Here is a 22,020-nt window from a genome sequence, read left to right as displayed (position 1 = left end):
AATTTGAAAATTCTATAGATTGTTTTAGATGTAATTGGGAAAAAATAAAACAATAAATTAAAAGAAAAAACTTTTGTATTGGCTTTGCTTTATAATAAAAATCTATATCTTAATAATTGCAATAAAATATTTTACTTACTCCACCCATTGTAATTCCATGAATAAGTGCAACATAAGGCTTCTGACAAGTACCTACAAAAAATGTGTCTATAATTAATATCAGTATTTGAAAGTTTCGATTATTTGGCAAAATCTTTTCTATTTCAAGGCATTTTAAAAGTACAAATAGTTTCAAAATGAATGAAGAAAATTAGAGGAGTGGTCAAAAAGAATGGTTTGAAAAATATGGATAATAGTGATCAATTTATATTATTTCATAAAAATAATTAGCAGTTATTCTTTTTGTTAACATCAACAAATCACTATAAGGTCAACATACAATGGAAATTCCTTATAATGATGGACTGGAGAACCATGACTACCATGCACTTTCTCTATAAGTTAAAAATGTTCTATCTATATTTACTGAATTGACTTCTACAAGACATTTTACCTTTAAATGTATATTTCAGCAGAACAAGATGTGTACATTAATGCAATTTCTTCATTATATCAAAAAGAGAATAATGAAGCTCATACTTAATAAAGCTTAAGATGCTATAGAAATTTGAGTTCTTACTATGTCCCATGGAAAGATACTTCGGTTTTTCCTGCTGTTTGTACTGTCCAGTTAAACACAGTTATTAATAATTCTTCCAAGTGAACAAGTTGGTCTCTAAATAAACTAGCAGCCAATGCACAATAAGGATTTATTAAATAATATATCACAATTTAAAATTTTAAAGTTAGAGATGCATTTTATTTCTCAATTCTGCATCATGATAATGCATAGTACACATACCAATAGCAGAGTTTAGAGTATATTCTTCTCTGAAGAACTCCTGAGTCAATTTCTGTTTTGCCTTCCCTGCCTCTGTTACAGCTGGGAAAAAAAGAATAAAATCTCAATAGAATATGACACCAAATGACGATGACACCAAATATTCAAAAGTTATGACCTTTTCATAAACGCTGAAAAACTGTAAAAGGGTCATCCATGTATTGTTAAAAACTAGAGACTTAAATGTCTTCTAGTTGTAGCTCATCAGAAAATGTAAAGGAGCCTAGGGTTTAGAAATGGAATTATCCTTAATCATTTTTCATTTCAGAGATGAGGAAACTGAGGATCCAAGAAAGTGAGTTCCCCAAGGTCATACAGACAGTTAAATTACAGAAGACCTATTTAAACCTAGGTGCTATGAATCCAAATTCACCACTATTGACCACATGCAGATAAAGATAGAGTAAATCACTTGTCCAAAGTCACATAAACAATGACAGAGTCAGGACTAGAACTCATGTCTCTAAACTTCCAAGCTAGTGGTCTTTCCACTGTGTCATGCAGTCCTCATCCCTGAATCTACTGTCTTATTTACTGTCTCACTATTGTCTTACTGTAATTTCTCCACTAGGCACCATCTATTTCCTACATGGTCTTATTTCCATGCAATTTTTAGAGCTAAAATCAAAAATGCCCATTTTTTGAGCAAGTCACCCCCTCTTTTTAAATCCCATTAACAGGGGCAGCTAGGTGGCGAAGTGGATAGAGCATCAGCCCTAGAGTCAAGAGGACCTGAGTTCAAATCCAGCTTCTTACACTTAATATTTATCTAGCTGTGTGACCTCGGGTAAGTCACTTAACCCTGTTGCCTTGAAAGAAAATCCCATTAGCAACTATTATACGCATATATAGTATCCAAGTTTAATACATTTTAAAATTCCAACTATGAAGAAAAAATTATCTATAGAAACTTTGGTATTATTTTTTTAACCTAAGAAGATTATAGGCAAGAAATAAGTTTTGATCTATATATATCAATATATTCATATAGTATCTTTATTTGTGTTAACAAAAAGATAAAAACTGGGCAGCTAGGTGGCACAGTAGATAGAGCACTGGTCCTGTAGTCAGGAGGACCTGAGTTCAAATTCAGCCTCAGACACTTAATTATTACCTATATGACCTTGGGCAAGTCACTTAATCCCATTACTTTGCAAAAACCAAAAAGAAAAAGAAAAAAGATAAAAAACCCTACATATCCAACTATTGCAGAGGGTTTAATTAGACTGTGGAATGCAAATGTAATAGTTATTCCTGTATATAAGAAATTAAGAATTCAGAAAATTATGAGAAGATATACAAAATAATCAGTGAAGAAAACAAAGGCAAAAGAATTACATTTGTTACAAACATAAAACAGCCATAAAACTATTATTTAATTTTTTATTAATTTAATTAGCTAACAAATAATTTTTAATATAACACACACAAATGGTACTTCCTTTTAAGATTATTACATAGATTTTCACCAGCAAATAACAAAAATGAATCATCACAAATACAATTTGTAATCAGCTTTATGCACTGTCTTAACTATTTTATTATATTTTATTGACTTTGTTATGATAAATTCATCATTTTGAAAAGTAGTATTATTGGTTTTTATACTGGTTTCTGGTTAATCTCTGGAGTTTATTTCTGTCTTCTTTCAAAATATTCCAATTCTTGATTCCTTCTAAATTTAAAAAATGAAATTTAACATTTGCTTCTTTTTATCTTACCTTTCTTTGATCAGTCTGAAATCATTTTATCCATCTGTTCCTTTTTGAGTCAATCCTATTATTACTTCCCTTAGTAAAAAAAAAATAGCTTGGATTCTCGAAAAAGTATTGTTGAGAAAAGCAACTTCTGAACTATAAACAAAGTTTGAGCCTTCATTGTAATATTTCCCAATGTAACATCAAAACAAAGAGAATTCTTCATACATATAAATTTTTTTCAATGTAGTAGGTAAAATCAGTGGGTCAAAAATATCAAGGGGAAAAAATGAAAGGAAATTTGTCTTGTCAGATTTTAAAATATAAAGATACAGAAATAGAACCAAAAGTATATAGTTTGTGCATAAAAAACCAGGATCATGATGATGACTCATATTTAAATACTTCAGAGTTTACAAAGTTCTTTTCCCACAACATTCCTGTGAAGGACTTGTAAATATTATCATTACCATTCTGTACTCAAGGGAAATTAAATGGTTCACCTAGGATCATCACCCACTCAGAGCTGAATCTCAGTTCCTCTTGATTTCTATAATGCTTCTAAGACACTTCACAAAACTTTGGAGAAAAGAATTATTTTTTAATAAAAAAAAATTTAAGGAAACTAGATAGGAGTTTGATGAAAAATGATTTTAGATCCTCTAACCTCAGTTATTTTTTAAAATCTAACTAAACAAAGTTCCAATAATTTTTGAACATTCAAAATTTAATATGACTCTATTATTTTTTCTACCAAATGAAGAAAATAGCCATTTTTATTAAATAAGACATCACTAGAAAGAAAATGGATTCTTCTATTTTTTGAAATAGCACAAGAAAACATAATGTATCCAAAATAAAAATAAAAGGAAGTAAATGTATTTAGGGTATATATGTATGTAATAAAAAGGTAACTTCTCTAAGAAACTTATATGAATTTACAAAAATAAACACCATTCTCCTCCGAAGAAGTGCTCAGAATATATTTATATACTATTACTAGGCACATAGTCCAAAGAGATTAAAGACACAGGGGAAAGTTCAAAATATAACAAATTTATTTATAGTTGCACATTTTGCAGTTGCACATAACTGTAAGCAAAATGGGTACTTAACTAGGGGAAGGTTGAAAAATTGCTCTACAGAAATTTAACAGTATCATTGTGATCTAATAAACAATAATAAGAATTCAGAAAAATTTGGTAAGACTTTTATAAACAGATTGTTACAAAACAAAATAAATGCAAGCAAGATAAATATTTATAACATGAGCAAAATAATGTCAAAGAAAAGAACACTGGAAAATAACAGAATGATAAGTTCAGTGACCAGTTGTGACTTCAAAGGGCTATTGAAGTAAATCTCTCATTTCTCAATAGAGCAGTATCTTCTGATATCATCCCTACACTATAGTAGGAGCTTTCTGCCACAAGTCTCTCTCAACTCCAGTCCATTCTCCACTCAGCTGTCAAATTAAGCCTCCTATAGTACATGTAACTCCTCCATTCAATAAACTCCTAGGGACTGGATGGCACAGAGGCCCATGAAGCAAGGCTATGCCCTGGGCCTAGTGACCATCTTGCAGATGGTCATTGGCATCAGTATCGCATGTTGGGGGGCAGTCATACTGATGGACCCCATTGGAAAAGCAATGTTCATAGAATCAAAGAAGCAATGATAGTGATGGTGATTATGATGATGCAACGGAAGCTTCTACAGTTCAACAACTCTCCCCCATGAACTATTCAGCCACTGCAATACTCTACCCAGGATAGAGGATAGAAGCAAGAGGCTGGAGATGTTCCAGGACAGAGTGAGCCAGCCTTTAATCTGCAGATGTCTATGATGGAAATGGACAAAACATGGTTTTCTGTTTCTTTCTACCCAGGCCTGCCCCCACCTTTCCCAAATGTGAATAAATTTCTTAGAGAACAGAAGAAGATGCATGAGTCTTGTCTGTAGAAGAACAGGGATTTAAAGGCACTGATTTTATGAACTGGGGTCAGTCAAAAAAACACCATCAGACAAAAATAAGAGAAAGACCCTTCACTGCTTTTTTGGTGAAACTCATATACATTATTAACTGTAAATCCAGCCCTTTTCCAACTGTGCTAATTACATCCATACTAAGTCCTTGACACTATATTGGAAATCTATGGGAGATATCCTATTTCTTACAGATGTTTAGTACTTCTTCCAGAATTCTTCAACACATGTCAGCTCCTCAAAGCAAAATAATGAAGTTGTTAATTCAGGTATTGGCACATTTTGAAAGGAAACCGAGGCTCTTCAGAAGTCAGCTGAAAGGTACTCCTCTGGTCTAGATTTTCGTCCCCATAACACCTCTATTCAGACCAACCTTGGGTGTATTACCCTCTTTATGGGTTTGTTGACTTTTCTTGCCAGCAATCAGATTATCTCTAAGATGCCTTCCAGTCTCTGATTTGTTTAAATTCATTTCCCAAATGTGGCCAGTAAAAATATGCTACTTGACTGCCAGGAAAGTAGCCTTGTGAAAGCACAATAAGAGAAATAAGATTTTAATCTTGTCTTAACAGGAAACACAAGAATTGTCCTCATGTGGGCAAATGAGATGAACTTCAAGAAATGACTTGAGAGAAATTACATGGGAAAAGATACTACACTGGCTATGAAATCAAGACCTGAGGTGGATTGTGATACTTATTATCTATGTGACCTTGTGCAACTGATTTCCCAAGGCCTCAATGGTAAAAAATAAAGGAATTGCTCTATATAGCCTCTAAGGTTTTTTCTCACTAGATCTCTGGACCCTTGAAAATAAAAATACATTTTCAGTTAGAAACCACTTGAAAGTTTGTCTTTATGAAAATTTAATGTAATTCAACAACCATTTATTAAGCATCTACTATATGCTAGATACTAAAGAAAACGAATCATCCTTATATTCAAGAAGCATATGTTCTATTGAGAGAAAACAACCTGTATACATAAATATATGTTAGAATGGCAGTCACAAAAGGCTCAAGAAGAATAGGGGAGAATGGGAGGGCAACCTGAGCTCATAAGATTAAGTATCTTTAAGATATACATATATAAAAGTGTGGGTTCAAATTTATGAATGGAGATTATCAGCAAACAATCCTTGAAGGATTTGGTATTCGGGTACTAACTACCGAAATGAACCCTCTAAAGTGCATCCACTTTCAAATTGAATAAATGAGGATTTTTGTAAAAGGTAATCTGATGACCTTTCCATTGATAATCAAAATTCTCTTAACACATTTTCAATGACCCAGTAAAATAATATTATGAGGACCTACCTGGGCTTGAGTCTTCATTTTACTCATGTGTAGCCTTATACAAGTAATTCAACTTTTCTTTCAGCTTTTTGGAAACTACTGCTAGTGATACTCTTACTATCTTCCTCACTAGGGTTCTTTTTGGAGCAAGTAAAACAACAGACATAAATATAAAGTGTGTTATAACCAGAGTGTTAGGTAAATGTGAATCATGACAACTACTACTACTAATAAAATGGGAACAATTATTATACACATTCATTGTTCAATTCAGTAATGTAAAAAAATACAGAATTCTAAAGTTGGAAGGAATTTTAAAGGTCATTGAGTCAACCTGGGGATTTAAAGGCACTAATTTTATGAACTGGGGACAGTCAGAAAAACACCATAAAGTAAGAAAATGACCCTTCACTGCTTTTTTGGTTAAATATATACATTGTTAACTATAACCAATCAAACCAAAAAGAATTAACAGTATCCCTGAGAGGTGGTTACTTGGATATCCCCTGCTTGAAGACTATGATGCTCAAATATACATCCTAAAAGCCTTTTCAATTTTAGAGCAATTCTAGTTAGAAAATTCTAAGATTGATCTCTACATACTTTAATTTTTTTACCCATTAGACGTCAGTCTACCTTCTGGAGTAACACCAAATAATTCAGTACTATATACTATTACATAACAATCATCACACTAGCAAATGTCAATTCTTTGTGAATAAACTTTCCTGCTTGTCAAAATTTTTTTTTAAATAAACCCCTAGGGCTCCTTATCACCTCCAAATATAAAATGCTCTGTTTAGTGTTTTAAGCCTTTCATAACCTGACCCCTCCTACTTTCCAATCTTCTTATACTTTACTCCCATCCACATCTTGTGTTCTCTATTCACACTACTGTTCTTCCTGTAAGTTGTTCCACCATTCAACTCTGCATGTTCATCTGTTGTTACCCATGCCTGGAATTCCCTCTTTCATTATTTTCACCTCCTTGTTTCTCTGGCTTCCCTCAAGTCAATGTTATTGCCTTTCCTTTGTGGATTATTTCCAGCAATACAAGAATACTGAAGGTCTCTCTTAAGAATTTTGGAATTGATTATACAGCATAGAAAACACAGGTACCAGGCTGTCCAGCATGGCAAGCCCTCATCAGTGCTATGCTCTCTATGAGGAAGGCAGAATTGAAGCAGCTCAAAGGATACATGAAATGAGTAAATTTAGAGAATACATACCCCAGGTGTTCACATGGATAATTTGTGCCTGACCTGTGGTAAAGCTTTCCTTGTTTATACTGGTCTGGGCAGCCAGCTGAACACATTGTAACTTATAACTCTAATCTAGTGATTCATTTTGTCTTTGATAACGAAGGACAAGAACCAACCAATTTACCATTTATATCATACACTTATACATACCTACAAATAGTGAACGTGTGTATGTATAACCTGTACATATCCATTTTCATGTCGTTTCCTCCGACTTTGAGCTACTGAGATCAGGAACCATCTTTTGCCATTCTTTGTATGCCTAAGGGTTTATAGCATAGTACCTGGAACTTAAAAGGTGTCTAATAAATAATTACTGACTAATCTGCACACGATAACAAAAAGTTTTACAAGGAGCCCTCTTCTGAAATTTAATGCTTCATCCTATTTGAACTAGATAGTCTATTTGCCTATGACCTAACAGACAACTGAATCAGGAAGGGATAGAGCATTCACAGCCTATGACCACACTGATATGTCCTGTACACCAGGGACTGTTGGCATTAAAATTTTCAAGCTCTGGGAGAAGTCTTTTTTTTTAGGTTTTTGCAAGGCAAATAGGGTTAAGTGGCTTGCCCAAGACCACACAGCTAGGTAATTATTAAGTGTCTGAGACTGGATTTGAACCCAAGTACTCCTGACTCCAAGGCCGGTGCTTTATCCACTGTGCCACCTAGCCGTCCCCAAGGTAAATCTTAAAAAAAAAAAAACCCAACAGCTCCCAGACAAATCAAGTATCTTCTTCTATAAGAGACTCCCACTGAACTTGCCACCAACAAACACACAAGCCCACCACCACCACCATTTCTGCCTCAAGCCCAACCCTCAAAGCCATATCTGAGAAAGCAACTTCAGTAGAAAAAAGTCTTCCAGGGAGGAGCCAAGATGGCAGCATGAAGCTAATATGTTCCTGGAGCCTTTCCCTACCAAAGATAAATGGAGCCTCTACTCTGACATTCACACTACAGATCCCACCAAGAAAAAGAAAAGATTTTAAAAAGTTGCCAATAGCAGACACCATGGAGGAGCTTCACTGAAGGTCTGTGTCTTTGGGGGTGGCGGGGTGGGAAGGGAAGTAAGTCCAGGAGGTAGGAGAACCTCTTGGGAAAGCCATCAGAGGCTTTCAGTCACAGTGCAATCCAGGTCCTGACAACTTAACAACAGCAGAGGTCCCAGTAGCTAGATAGCAAACCAGCAGAGAGGACTCAAACAAATTCTGAATCCTAAAAACACCAGAGTAAAAGACAGGACTGGGATGGGAACAAACAACAGTTAAGTCAGAACCTGGACATAAAGGAGGATAAAAACGTCTGCAAAGGCAAGGCCTGTACTGCACAGGCAATATCTTGGCCCCCAACAAGGCAGGGACAAGACTTTAGCCCCAGCAAAATAAAAACTTGTATCTATACTCCATATACATAGGAGCAGAACTAAAACAATAAAGATGAACAAAAAAACTAAAAGAGTGTTCACTATAGAAAACTATTTTACAGACAAAGATGACAGCAATGCCATGTCATATGAAAAAAGCAGTGAAAAATCACACACAGAAGTATCAACACAGTCTATTAATTCGACTCAAATACAAAAGTTCATCAAAGAGCTTAAAAAATAATTTAGAAACCAAAGAACAGAGGAAGAAGAAAAATGGAGGAAAAAAATGAAAGTCATGCAGGAAAATTGTGAAAAAATCAACTCCATTAAAAGTAAAAATAACCAATTGGAAAAGGAAACACAGAGGCTAATTGAAAAGAAAGAATAAAACCCTAAAAAATTAGAATTAAACAAACAAAAATTAATGAATCTAAAAGACCACAAGATTCCATCAAACAAAATTAAAAGGCTGGAAAAAAACTGAAGAAAATGTAAAGTATATGGAGGCAGAGCCAAGATGGTGACAGGAGAAGATCCTCTCTTAGGTTCGTTCTCTTTCGTTCTCGTTCTCTCGTTCTCGTTCTCTCTCTCTCTCTCTCTGATATTTCCAAACTTATAAAATAAGGACTCTAACTAAATTTTTGAGAGGCAGAACCCACAGAGGGATCCAGTGAGGCAATTCTCCAACCCAAGTTAACCTGGAAAATAGCAGAAAGGCTCTGCTCCACAGGGTTAGAGGGGCAGCCTACCAGAGTGAAGCAACTTCAGACTCCTGAAGACAACTCCAGGGAGCTGGGAGCTGGGGCTCACGGCAGCAGGGGCAGTTAGCTGACCTACACGTCTGCAACCACCAGGCACAACTTGGAAGATCAGTGGGGGACTTCTGCCAGAGCTAGCTCATGACATCCAGCTCTCAGGGCATTCAGAGAGCAACATGGCCATGGCAGTCCAGACACAGGAACTGGAAGTAGGCGGAGCCAGTAAGCAGGAGCCCCCAAGCTTCAGTGCTTAGCCCAGGTAAAGGAGAGGAGAGAGACTGCCCAGCTCTGTCCTCTGTTCCTGGAACAGGACTCTGGGGCTCTGACCACATTCAGATCCTGATCACAATCTAGCCCCCCCCCCAGAGAACAGTAACCCCTCCAGAGAACAGTAGGCCCCCCACCTTAGCCCCATGACAGAGGAGTGCACTTGTGGTCATTCACAGACCAGGAGGAAAGACAGAGCTTCACTCAGGGAGATCCTGGGGGGGGGGGGGTGTCCCAAAAAGCTCAGGAAGCGGGGCAGCTAGGTGGCGCAGTGGATAGAACACTGGCCCTGGAGTCAGGAGTACCTGAGATCAAATCTGACCTCAGACACTTAATTACCTACCTGTGTGGCCTTGGGCAAGTCACTTAAACCCACTGCCTTGCAAAAAAAAACAATCTTAAAAAAAAAAAGCTCAGGAAGCACCCCAAAACCAAGCACAGGCTGGGGAAATGAGTAAACAGAAAAAAAGAGTAACACCATCGAGAAATACTTTGTCTATGATCCCAAGAAGGATCAAAATACTCAGTCCGAAGATGAGGAAGTACAAGCTCCTACATCTAAAGACTCCAAGAAAAACAGAAATTGGGCTCAGGTTATGACAGAGCTCAAAAAAGATTTTGAAAATCAAGTGAGGGAGATAGAAGAAAAATTGGGAAAAGAAATGAGAGAGATGCAGGAAAAACATGAAAAAGAAGTCGGCAGCTTAGACCAGGAGATACAAAAAATGCTGAAGAAACAACATGTTAAAAACCAGCACAGGTCAAATGGATAAAACAGTTCAAAAAGTTATTGAGGAGAAGAATGCTTTTTAAAAAGCTGAACTGGCCAGATGGAAAAAGAGATAAGCAAGCTCTCTAAGAAAACAAATCCTTCAGATGTAGAATGGAACCGAGGGAAGCTACTGACTTTATGAGAAATCAAGACACAATACTTCAAAACCAAAAGAATGAAAAATTAGAAGAAAATGTGAAACATTTATTGAAAAAAACAACTGATCTGGAAAACAGATTCAGGAAAGATAATTTAAAAATGATTGGGATACCTTAAAGTCAAGATCAGGAAAAGAAGCTTGACATCATTTTTAAAGAATTCCTACAGGAAAATTACCCAGATATCCTAGAAGCAGAGGGAAAAATAGAAATTGAGAAAATCCACCAAATCTCCCCTGGAAAGAAATCCAAAAAAAATAACCCCCAGGAATATTATAGCCAAGCTTCAGAACTCCAAAGTCACGGAGAAAATATTACAAGCAGCCAGAAGGACACAATTCAAATATAAAGGAGCTGCAGTCAGGATCACACAGGACTTAGCAGCAACTACAAAGCTCGTAGTGCTTGGAATATAATATTCCAGAAGGCAAAAGAGCTCGGAATACAACCGAGAATCAACTACCCAGCAAAACTGAAAGTCCTCTTCCAGGGAAAAAGATGGACTTTCAGTGAACCAGAAGAATTTAAATGTTCCTGTTGAACTGGCCGGAGCTGAACAGAACATTTGATCTTCAGGTACAGGACGCAGGTGAAGCACAGAGAGTGGAGAAGGGGAAAATAAGAGGGACTTAATGATGATTAACTACATGTATTCCTGCATAGAAGAGTGATACCAATAATACTCATAAGAAACTTCTCATTTAATAGATCGGGTAGAAGGAGTTTTTATGGATGAAGCACAGGAGAGCTGAATTTGAAGATATAATACAGTGTAAAAATGGAGTCAATGGCTAAAAGGGAAATGTTATCGGAATAAGAGAAAGGAAAGGTGGAACAGGCTAAATTCATATAATAAAATTTTTTATTACAATGAGCTATTGCAATGATATGGAAGGGGGGAAGGCAAGGAGGAATGAGAGAACCTTCGCTCTCATCAGAGGTGGCTAGGAGAGGAAACAGTATATATAATCAATGGGGGTATAGCTATCTAAAGTAAGAAGGAGAGAAGAGGGACGGGGGAAGTGGGGGAGAGGATGTAAGTGATGGATGAGAGTGTGGACAATAGTGGGAGAGTGGTCAGATATAACACATTTTCTTTTTAACTTCTTGCAAGGGGCTGGGATTGGATGGTCTGTCCAGGACCATGGGGCCAGGTGGGTGCTGGGCTTAAGGGGTGGTATGTGGGCTTGGGGCTTCTTGGCCCCAGAGTTGGGGATCTGTCTGCTGTGCCACTCAGCTACCATACAGCACAATTAAGAAGAGGTACAGAGTGAAAGGAGAGAGAAAATATAGTATATGGTAGTAGGGAAGTACAAATGGAGGGAGTTGCGATCAACAATGGCAAAGGTGGAAAAATATGGAAGTAGCTTTTATGATGGACTTATCATAAAGAACGTGATCCACTCCCAACAGAGGTGGAGGTGTTGGAACACAGACTGAAGCAAATTTATTATTATTATTATTATTATTATTATTATTATTATTATTATTATTATTACTATTATTTTGTAGGTGGTTGCAGGGCAAATGGGGTTGGGTGGCTTGCCCAGGGTCACAGAGCTGGGTGATTGTTGGGTGTCTGATGCCAGATTTGGACCCATGTGCTCCTGGCTCCATGATCGGTGTTCTGTCTGCTGCTCTGTCCACTGCACCACCTGGCCACCCTACTATTATCATCATCATCATTGTTATTTTATTTTGTTTTGTTTTGGGTTTTTGCAGGGCAATGGGGTTGGGGTGCCTTGCCCAGGGTCACACAGCTGGGTGATTGTTGGGTGTCTGGGGCCAGATTTGGGCTCAGGTACTCCTGGCCCCAGGGTCAGTGCTCCATCTACTGAGCCACCTGGCTGTCATTATTATTTTTTTAATTTTAATTTTAATTTTTTCTCTTTATTGCTCATGTGGGTCTATATTTCTTTGGTGAGGGGGGTATTATGTTTACTCTTAAACAAGAATATTTTAATAATGTGTAAAAAGAATCATTTGCCCAAAAATAAGAATAAAAATTCAAAAAAATGAATAAATAAATATGAAAAAAAGGAAAAGGAAAGGGACAAATATAAATGGAGAATGATAGCATGGGGGGAAATACAGAATTAGTAAATTTTATTTTTAGGTTTTTTTGCAAGGCAAATGGGGTTAAATGGCTTGCCCAAGGCCACACAGTTAGGTAATTATTAAATGTCTGAGGCTGGATTTGAACTCAGGTACTACTGACTCTCAGGGCTGGTGCTCTATCCACTGCACCACCTAGCCACTCCAGAATTAGTAATCTTAACTGTAAATACAAATGGGATGAACTGGTCGAATGGCAGAATGAATTAAAAATCAGAATCCTCCAATACGTTGTTTACAAGAAACACATTTAAAGCAGAGAGATACAGGATAAAGGTAAAAGGTTGGACCAAAATAGAGTATGCCTTAGCTGAAGTAAAAAAATACAGGATAGTGATCCTAATCTCAGATAAAGTAAAAGCAAAAATCAATCTCATTAAAAGGGATAAGGAAGGAAATTACATCATTTCTAAACATGTATACACCTAATGATATAGCATTCAGATTCCTACAGGAAAAGCTGAGTGAATTAAAAGGAGAAATAGACAGCAAAGCTTTAATAATGGAAAACCTCAATCACCCTCTCTCAGAACAACAAATCAAACAACAAAATAAACACAAAGAAAGTTAAGAAGGTGAATGAAATCTTAGAAAATTTAGGTATAATATACCTCTAGAGAAAACTTAATGAAGTTAAAAAAGAATATGCCTTTTTTGCAACAGTACATGGTACCTTCACCAAAACTGACAATGTACTAGGGCACAAAAACCTTATAATCGAATGCAGAAAGGCAGAAATAATAAATACATACTTCTCAGACCATGATGCAATAAAAATAACATGTAATAAAGGGTCAGAGAAAGATAAATCAAGAACTAAATGGAAATTAAATAATTTTATCTTAAATAATGTGTAGATCAAACAGCAAATAATAGAAATAATCAATGATTATATATCCAAGAAAATAATACTAATGAAACATCATACCAAAATTTATGGGATACAACCAAGGCAGATTTGAGGGGGAACTTTATATGTCAAAATGCCTATATGATGGGGCAGCTAGGTGGCGCAGTGGATAGAGCACCAGCCCTGGAGTGAGGAGTATCTGAGTTCAAATCCAGCCTCAGACACTTAATAATTACCTAGCTGTGTGGTCTTAGGCAAGCCACTTAACCCCATTTGCCTTGCAAAAAAAAAAAAAAAAACCCTAAAAAAAAACTCTTAACAATTAAAACAATTAACAAATTCAGCAAAGTAGCAGGATATAAAATAAACCCACATACATCATCAGGATTTCTGCATATGAACAACAAAGCCCAAGAGCAAGAGATAGAAAGAGAAATCCCATTTTAAATAACTAAACAACATTAAATACTTGGGAAACTACCTCCAAACCCAGAAACTATATGAACATAATTATAAAGCACTCCTTACCCAAATAAAGTCAGATCTAAATAATTGGGAAAATGTCATATGCTCATGGTCAGGTAGAGTTGGTATACTAAGAATGGCAATTCTATCCAAATTAAATTAATTATTTAGTGCCATACCAATCAAACTACCAAATAACTACTTTACCAAGCTAGAAAAAAAATAAAATTCATCTGTAGCAACAAAAGGGCAAGAATAGCAAGGCAACTAATGGAAAAAATGTAAAGGAAGATGGCCTAGCTCTACCAGATCTAAAACTATACTATAAAGCAGCAGTCATCAAAACTGCCTAGTATTGGTTAAGAAACAGAGTGATGGAGGCGGCTAGGTGGCGCAGTAGATAGAGCACCGGCCTTGGAGTCAGGAGTACCTGGGTTCAAATCTGACCTCAGACACTTAATAATTATCTAGCTGTGTGGCCCTGGGCAAGCCACTTAACCCCATTGCCTTGAAAAATATAAAAAAAAGAAGAAATAGAGTGATGAATATGGATTAGGATAGGTTCAAAAGAAACTGCAGTGAATGACTACAGCAATCTATAAGAACTCACTATTAGACAAAAATTGTTGGGAAAACTGGAAAATAGTATGGCAAAAACTAGGCATAAATCCACAGCTCACACGCAATATCAAAATAAAATCAAAACAGTTACAGGATGTATACATAAAAAGTGATACCATAGATAAATTAATAGACAAAAAAACTCTATCTATCTATCTGATCTGAAAGGGGATAAATTTATGACCTAACAAGAATTAGAGCACATTATAAACAAAATGAATGATTTTGACTATATTAAATTAAGAAGTTTTTCACTAATAAAATCAGTGCTGCCAAAATTAGAAAGGAAAGCAGAAAGCTAGGACACAATCTTCACAACCAGGACTTCTGATAAAGGTCTCATTTCTAAAATATATAGAGAGAATTGCAGCAAAATTTTAAGACCACAAAACATTCCCCAATTGATAAATGGTCAAAGGATATGAATAGTTTTCAAATGAAGAAATTAAAGCTATATATAATCATATGAAAAAATGCTCCAAATCACTACTGACTAGAGAAATGCAGATTAAAAGAACAATGAGGTATCATCTCACACTTATTAGATTAGCCAAGATAAGAAAAAGGGAAGATGATCAATGTTGGAGAGATTGCAGGAGGTTTGGGACACTGATGCATTGCTAGTGGAGTTGTGAACAGATCTAACTTTCTGGAGAGTCATATGGAACTATGCCCAAAGAGCAATAAAACCTTTGACCCAGCAATTCCAATTCTAGGTCTATATCCAGAAGAAATCATAAAAAATGCAAAAGTCCTACATGTTCCAAAATATTCATAGCAGCTCTTTTTTGTAGTGGCAAAGAATTAGAAATTGAGGGGATGTCCATCAATTGAGTAATGATTGAACAAATTGTGGTATATGCATATGATAGGTGGCACAGGGCATAGAGCACAGGTCCTGGAGTCAGGAGGACCTAAGTTCAAATCTTACCTCAGACACTTAATAATTGCCTAGCTATGAGACCTTGGGCAAGTCACTTAACCCCATTGCCTTGCAAAAACCAAAAGAAAAAAAAGACTTGCATAAATTGATGAAGGGTGAAATGAGCAGCAACATAGGCTGATGATCAACCAAGATGATTGTTCATTTCAGCAGTAAAATAATCCAAATTTTATTTTTGATTTGTTTTTGGGTTTTTTGTTTTTTTGTTAGGAAATGGGGTTAAGTGACTTGCCCAAGGTCATACATCTAGGTAATAATTAAGTGTATGAGTCCACATTTGAACTTTGGTCCTCCTAACTCCAGGGTCAGTGCTCTATCCACTGTGCCACCTAGCTGCCCTCAAAGACAATTTTATTTTATTTATTTATTTTTTAGATTTTTTGCAAGACAATGGGGGTTAAGTGGCTTGCCCAAGGCCACACAGCTAGGTTAATTACTATTAAGTGTCTGAGGCTGGATTTGAACTCAGGTACTCCTGACTCCAGGGCCAGTGCTCTATCCACTGCACCACCTAGCTGCCCCCTCAAAGACAATTTTAAAAGTTTTGTAATGGAAAATACCATCCATAGCCAGAGAAGGAACTGTAGAGTTTATTTGTTTTGTTTCATTTTTTCAAGGCAAATGGGGTTAAGTGGCTTGCCCAAGGCCACACAGCTTGGTAATTATGAACTGTAGAGTTTAAATGAAGACCAAAGCTAATTATCTTCAATTTTTAAAAGTTGTCTTATGCATAATGTCATTTTTTCCTCACTAATATTTTCTTTCTTCCATTTAGATGTGATTCTTCTCTCACAACATGATCAATATCAATCTCAGTTTAGCACAGAGATAAATGTAAATCCATTATCAGATTGCTTTATGTGGTGGGGGGGGGGAAGGGAAGGAAAGGAGGGAGAAAAATTGTAAAATTCAAAACCTTGAAAAAAATGACTGATAAAAACTACTGTTGCACATAGTTAGAAAAACAAATAAAATATTTAAAAATAAAAAATAAATTGATGGATGGTTGAATTAATAGAAAGACTTTTCTGAAGCTCATAAAAGATAAGGGATAATTATTTTTATATTTTTACAATGTTAAAAGTTGTCAATTCTGAACCAAATGTGAAATTTCCTTTAACAATGGGAATTATTTAAAGTGGAGAGGTAAACATAATGAAATCACTCATATATGTACAATCATCTTAGTAATTTTTTAAACTTTTAAATTTATTTCAAACTTAAATATAAAAGTTAAAAAAATATTGCCATGTACACAACAGAACAAAAGAGAAGATTCAATATAAAGCAATAAATTTCTGCTTCAGGAAAACTATATAATAAACACTATACAGTGTTTTCCCTTGTAGCTTTTATTTTGCTCTCTGCTATGCACTTTTTTTTGCAAGGCAAGGGGATTAAGTGACTTGCCCAAGGCCACACAGCTAGGTAATTATTAAGTGTCTGAGGCCGGATTTGAACTCAGGTACTCCTGACTCCAGGGCTGGTGCTCTATCCACTGCACCACCTAGCTGCCCTTTTGCTGTGCACTTTTTACTTTATTCTTTTTCCTTCCCAAAACCCCATCACCAAAAGGATATAATTAAGCCTGGAGATTGTACACACACACATATACATATATGTGTGTGTATATATACACACACACACACACACACACAAACATATACATGCAAATATATACCTACATATATACACACACTATTACACAATACACATTTACTTATCTATAAACATACATACATATATACATACATACACATACATATATATATATATCTTAGACCTCCTATGCTTATTTCCACTTACCATCTATTTCTCCAAAAGTGAATAGTATTTTCCTTCATAAAACCAGGTCTTTCTACATTTTTCCAAATCAACTAGTTCATTTCCTACATCACAGCTATATTTCAAATCAATCACATTCTATCCGAGAGATTAATCTATGAAAGTTTTTCCCCTATTTCTGCATTTCTTCTATTCTTAATTGAATAGGTTTTATTTATACAAGGAAATTTAATTTAAAATAATCAAAATTATTCATTTTAAACTTTATCAGTGCTCTCACCTTATAATACTACTGAATCTGCTTCTTTTACATCTTCTTTTCTCCAGTTTTCTTCACAGTTACTGAGCTTTTATTCTTCCAAATGAACTGTTATTTTTTTCTAACTCAGTAAGATAATTTTTTACTAATTTAATTGGAATGGCATTACATAAATTGATTAGTTAGGCAAAATTGTCATTTTTTAAAATTATATTGGCTTTCTCCACCCATGAACAATAAATATTACTTAAATTATTTAAATCTCTTTTATATCTCAGTAATTTCAAAATAGTTGATGGCATTTTATACATATTCTTTTGAGTCAAAAAAGGTATGGTTGGTCCATACCTCATTTTTTAGTATAAGGTCAGAAAGCTGTCCTTTCAGATGTATTCTTGTTTTCTATTATTAATTTTACATTCAACTATTCCTGCTTATAGAAAATGTCATCTTATTTAACTAAAAAAGTATTAGTAAATGTCAATTAACAATATTAAATTCTTATCCCCAGGATTCCCAAACTATGTGCACAAAGATGGCACAGGATGCTCTAAATTTTCAAGGGATATTCAATATCTGTCAGACACCTTGAGAACTACTACCCTGAGATAGTTCACAGATCCAACATTAGATCAAGCTACATTGCTTTTGATGAGATTGTCAAATATTTAATAAACACTATTATTTACTTGTACTTTAAGCTATACCAATAACTTTTTAAGCTCTGCAAAACTGAGTTTTCATCTGTTGCTAGTAAGATTTAAAAAAAGTACCTCATGGAAATCGCCTCAAGAATAGGAAATAAGGAAGACAGTGGCACATCTGATTCCAACATTTGAGAATTTGTACAATGTCTAATAGGTACATATGTTCCATTCATAAATAACACTGGGGGCAGCTAGGTGGTGAAGTGGATAGAGCACCAGCCCTGGAATCAGGAGTACCTGAGTTCAAATCTGGCCTCAGACACTTAATAATTACCTAACTGTGTGACCTTGTGCAAGTCACTTAACCCCATTGCCTTGCAAAAAAAAAAAAACCATAAATAACACTGGTTATTTAAGAATGAAACAAAAATACTATTTTTTTCTTTTAATTTATGTGTATTATTTTTTCATATAGCTACTGAATTATTAAGGCATATTAAGTTGTTAGTTAATAAACTAAACTATTAGGTACTTCTTTTAGCCTCAGCTAAAACTGAGCCAGTTGATAAGGTTATCAAGAAAAGTTTGGGAATCTCTGATTGACCTTAGTATAAAATTTTCAAACCCTAAAATCGTATTTACAATTACAGTATACCACATCTCAAAATTTTAGTGGTTTATTAAATTTTATAGACCATTTACTTGAGGAATTTACATTTGTAATCAATATACAAAAGTACACAAACATATATTAATTTCTAGGTTATAACCAATATAATTCTGAATTGGCTTTCAAATCATTTTATACCTAACTTACTGAGAAAATGCAATACATTCATGATGGCAGTTCTTTCTCACCAGCTTAAAAAAATCTCAGAACAACATAATAACAACTACCTGAATGCCATGTCCACTAAATCAAGGATTATAGCTAAAATGTCTTCTATGATGGCCCTCTTATAATCTTCTTTCCCATCTCTGCATAGCACTAAGTACATACATTGAACTGGACAGCTCAGATTTTAAATCAAAAAGGCACATTTTTTAAAGTTTTTCAGCTTAGATGTTAGACATGCGATTAAAACTCAATAATGCTCAAACCTCACAGCCCAATTATATCTATTAATATCTAAAAGTCTATCAATTACAATGAAAAATATTTTGAAGAACAAATGTTTTTACCTTTAATATCACCTCCAGCACAGAAGGCCTTTCCTCCAGTTCCCTTTATAATTATCAAAGAAGTTTCTGGCTCTTGTTCCCATTTCTATTCAAATATAAAAGAAGAACCTAAGAATAGCAACTGAAAATCACCTAATAACTTCAAAATTTCTTTTCTCTCTGTACAAGTTTTATTTTTCCAATAAAGTACAAGGTTTTTGAAGTCAAAGTCTTTTTCATTTTCTTTATTACAATTAAGGATATTATGGAAAGAAGGGTATATTTATATTTTTAAAAAACAATACAATCTTTAAAAAATTAAAAAGAGTTACAAACCTTTAACTGTGGATAAATCTGTCGTATCATGGAGAGATTCAATGAGTTCAGAGCCTTTGGTCTGTTTAATGTTATCACTCCTGCACAGCCTTTTCTTTCCAAGAACACCTCTGTTTCTGAATTTGTGTGCTTAGACATTCCCTTTATAGGCAAAAGATAAATATTTTATAATTGTATTAGTTTTTTCTAGTTTGGGTACATATTACAGTATAATTCTTTTCTTTCCTACAACTTTGCTGTTTGATATCAATAAACAGAATTAGGTACATTAAATTTCACAAACCTTTCCTGAAATCTTCTGAATATTTACATTCTACAAATAAATTATCTTTCTAAAGCAAGTTACATATTGTATAATATCTTCAAAATTTCAACAGACTGAACCCATTGATTTACAGTATTGTATAGAATTAGAATAGTAATTACAACCTGATTTAGATAAACGCTGAAGTATTTATGCAACTGTCTTCTGCCTTAAAGCCTTATAATTTGATTGTTATTCACTACTCAGCAAGAATACCTGTTGACATTACAAAGTATGAACTAGAAGTCCAGAACATTGCTGTGCTCAACCACGGGGTTCATTACACATTTTAATACTTATCACATTCCTTTTTCAAATTGCAAAATTTATCAATATTACATGGAAAGAAGTTATAGTACATGACTGAAACAGACTTTTAAACTTCAATACTGGAACGCTAATGAAAACTACAGAAAGAACAGCAAAGCGACACCAAAAAAGCCTAGACAAAAGACCAAAACTATATGAAAATAAGAAATGGACTAATAACTTCTTGAAAATGTAGTTCAATATTTTAAATATTGAAAAGAATTTTTAAAAACCACTTTGCAGAGAAAATCATAAGGCAGAACAATGAATAGTAATAGTGATTACCCCCAAAAGGAAAGAATATCAATGAACTAGTTTAAAATGCACAAAAGAATGCAGAAAGATATTCCAAAGGGACATAGATAAGGGGAAGGCATAGTATTACCATTAAAAAGCTTATTTTATACTTTTAAAAAGACTTATGTAGATGATATATATTCATGATTTCATATATAAAAAATTCAACATCAATCTCTAATGAAAATTGTTATTATTCATTCAAAAAGGCAATAAGAGTGATAGATTATATTTAATAGTAGAGTGTCAATAAACATGTCTTGAAATATTTTGTTTATAGTTTCTACCACAAATCATAAAGAATTTTCTTTGTAGCTATCTTGTCAGAAAAAAAAACACATTATACAAAAATGTTTAAAACAATGACAAAATCACAATTAGATATCTCGAAGTAAAGTTTTATAGTACTTGACATGGACACAATAAAAGGCATATTTTCCAACTAAAAAAGAAAATAAATCTAAATTACAGACATGATTCAAAACACTATAATTTGTAGCAACATATGTAACAGTATTTCCAACATAATTGTGACAAAATAATCCTTGGAATTTGGTGTGTTTCAATTTAATAAACATGGCTTACAATAGGGCTGTCCAAAATGAGGCCCACCATGCAATTTTATGTGGTCTGACTATGAGTTTTAATTTTCATGAGCAAAAAAACTAAAATAATTTGCATGGAATTAGATTTTTTAATTCCATCACTAATAAATATTCTCATTGATGTTAATTTTCGTTGTATTTTTTTAAGTAGTTTATTCTTAGAATATATTACACAGAATTTTCAATCAATCTGTGGGATGTGTTCCATCTGTACGATGCGGACTAGTCATTAGGCACTTACCTTTATATTATTGTGTTGTCCCTTTGCTATTTTGGGTTTGTTTTTGCACTTCATGCCTTCACCTGTCATTATGACACATGTTACCCCACTTTCTAAGACACTGAAAGTACCATAACTTTTTGTAGCACTTGCTAAACCTAAGGTAAGACTACAAATTAACTATTATATTAGTGTACTCAATTTTTTATTCTGGGTGCAGCCCTTGAATAATCATTTTAATGCAACTTTAAGATAACCTAAGTTAGTACATCCTGTTTTACAAGATCAAGATAAGTACCAGGTTTACCCTTTCCTTACTGAAAATATTAAAAACAAAAACACAATTAAGTAAAGCCAAGTATAACCTAGAAAAAGGGTATATGTATGTGTGAGTGTGGGTTTTTGTCTAGGTCTGTGTCTACACACTCTCTTCCTCAGCCCTACCACTACCACTTTGCCATCCCACAGTAACTAACCAGTCTCTCCCATTGTAAACTCCTCTTTTGGCTTCAGGAAAGCAACACCAGTAACTCCTCTGCTAAGCTCTAACCACCTCCTTTCTGGAAGCTTTCTGCTAGGAGCCCTACCTCTGAG

The 22,020-nt window shown here is 34.7% G+C and overlaps 1 protein-coding gene across 2 annotated transcripts in view; it reads right to left on the bottom strand.

The window, feature by feature from the left end:
• HIBCH (3-hydroxyisobutyryl-CoA hydrolase) overlaps window positions 1-22,020 on the bottom strand; it is a 118,481-nt gene that overhangs the window by 81,444 nt on the left and 15,017 nt on the right. For both annotated transcript variants that reach the window (XM_074215501.1, XM_074215500.1), the window contains exons 3-6: window positions 19,692-19,832; window positions 19,377-19,461; window positions 902-982; window positions 140-192 (exon numbers count right to left, since the gene is read on the bottom strand). In XM_074215501.1, coding sequence (XP_074071602.1) covers window positions 140-192; window positions 902-982; window positions 19,377-19,461; window positions 19,692-19,832 — 360 coding nt within the window. The remainder of the gene's footprint in view (window positions 1-139; window positions 193-901; window positions 983-19,376; window positions 19,462-19,691; window positions 19,833-22,020) is intronic.

Source organism: Macrotis lagotis, chromosome 1 (assembly GCF_037893015.1).
Source record: "Macrotis lagotis isolate mMagLag1 chromosome 1, bilby.v1.9.chrom.fasta, whole genome shotgun sequence".
In the NCBI taxonomy this organism is placed as follows: Eukaryota; Metazoa; Chordata; class Mammalia; order Peramelemorphia; family Peramelidae; genus Macrotis; species Macrotis lagotis.
The sequence above is the reverse complement of the archived record's forward strand: the minus strand, read 5'-3'. Positions and strand labels throughout refer to the sequence as shown.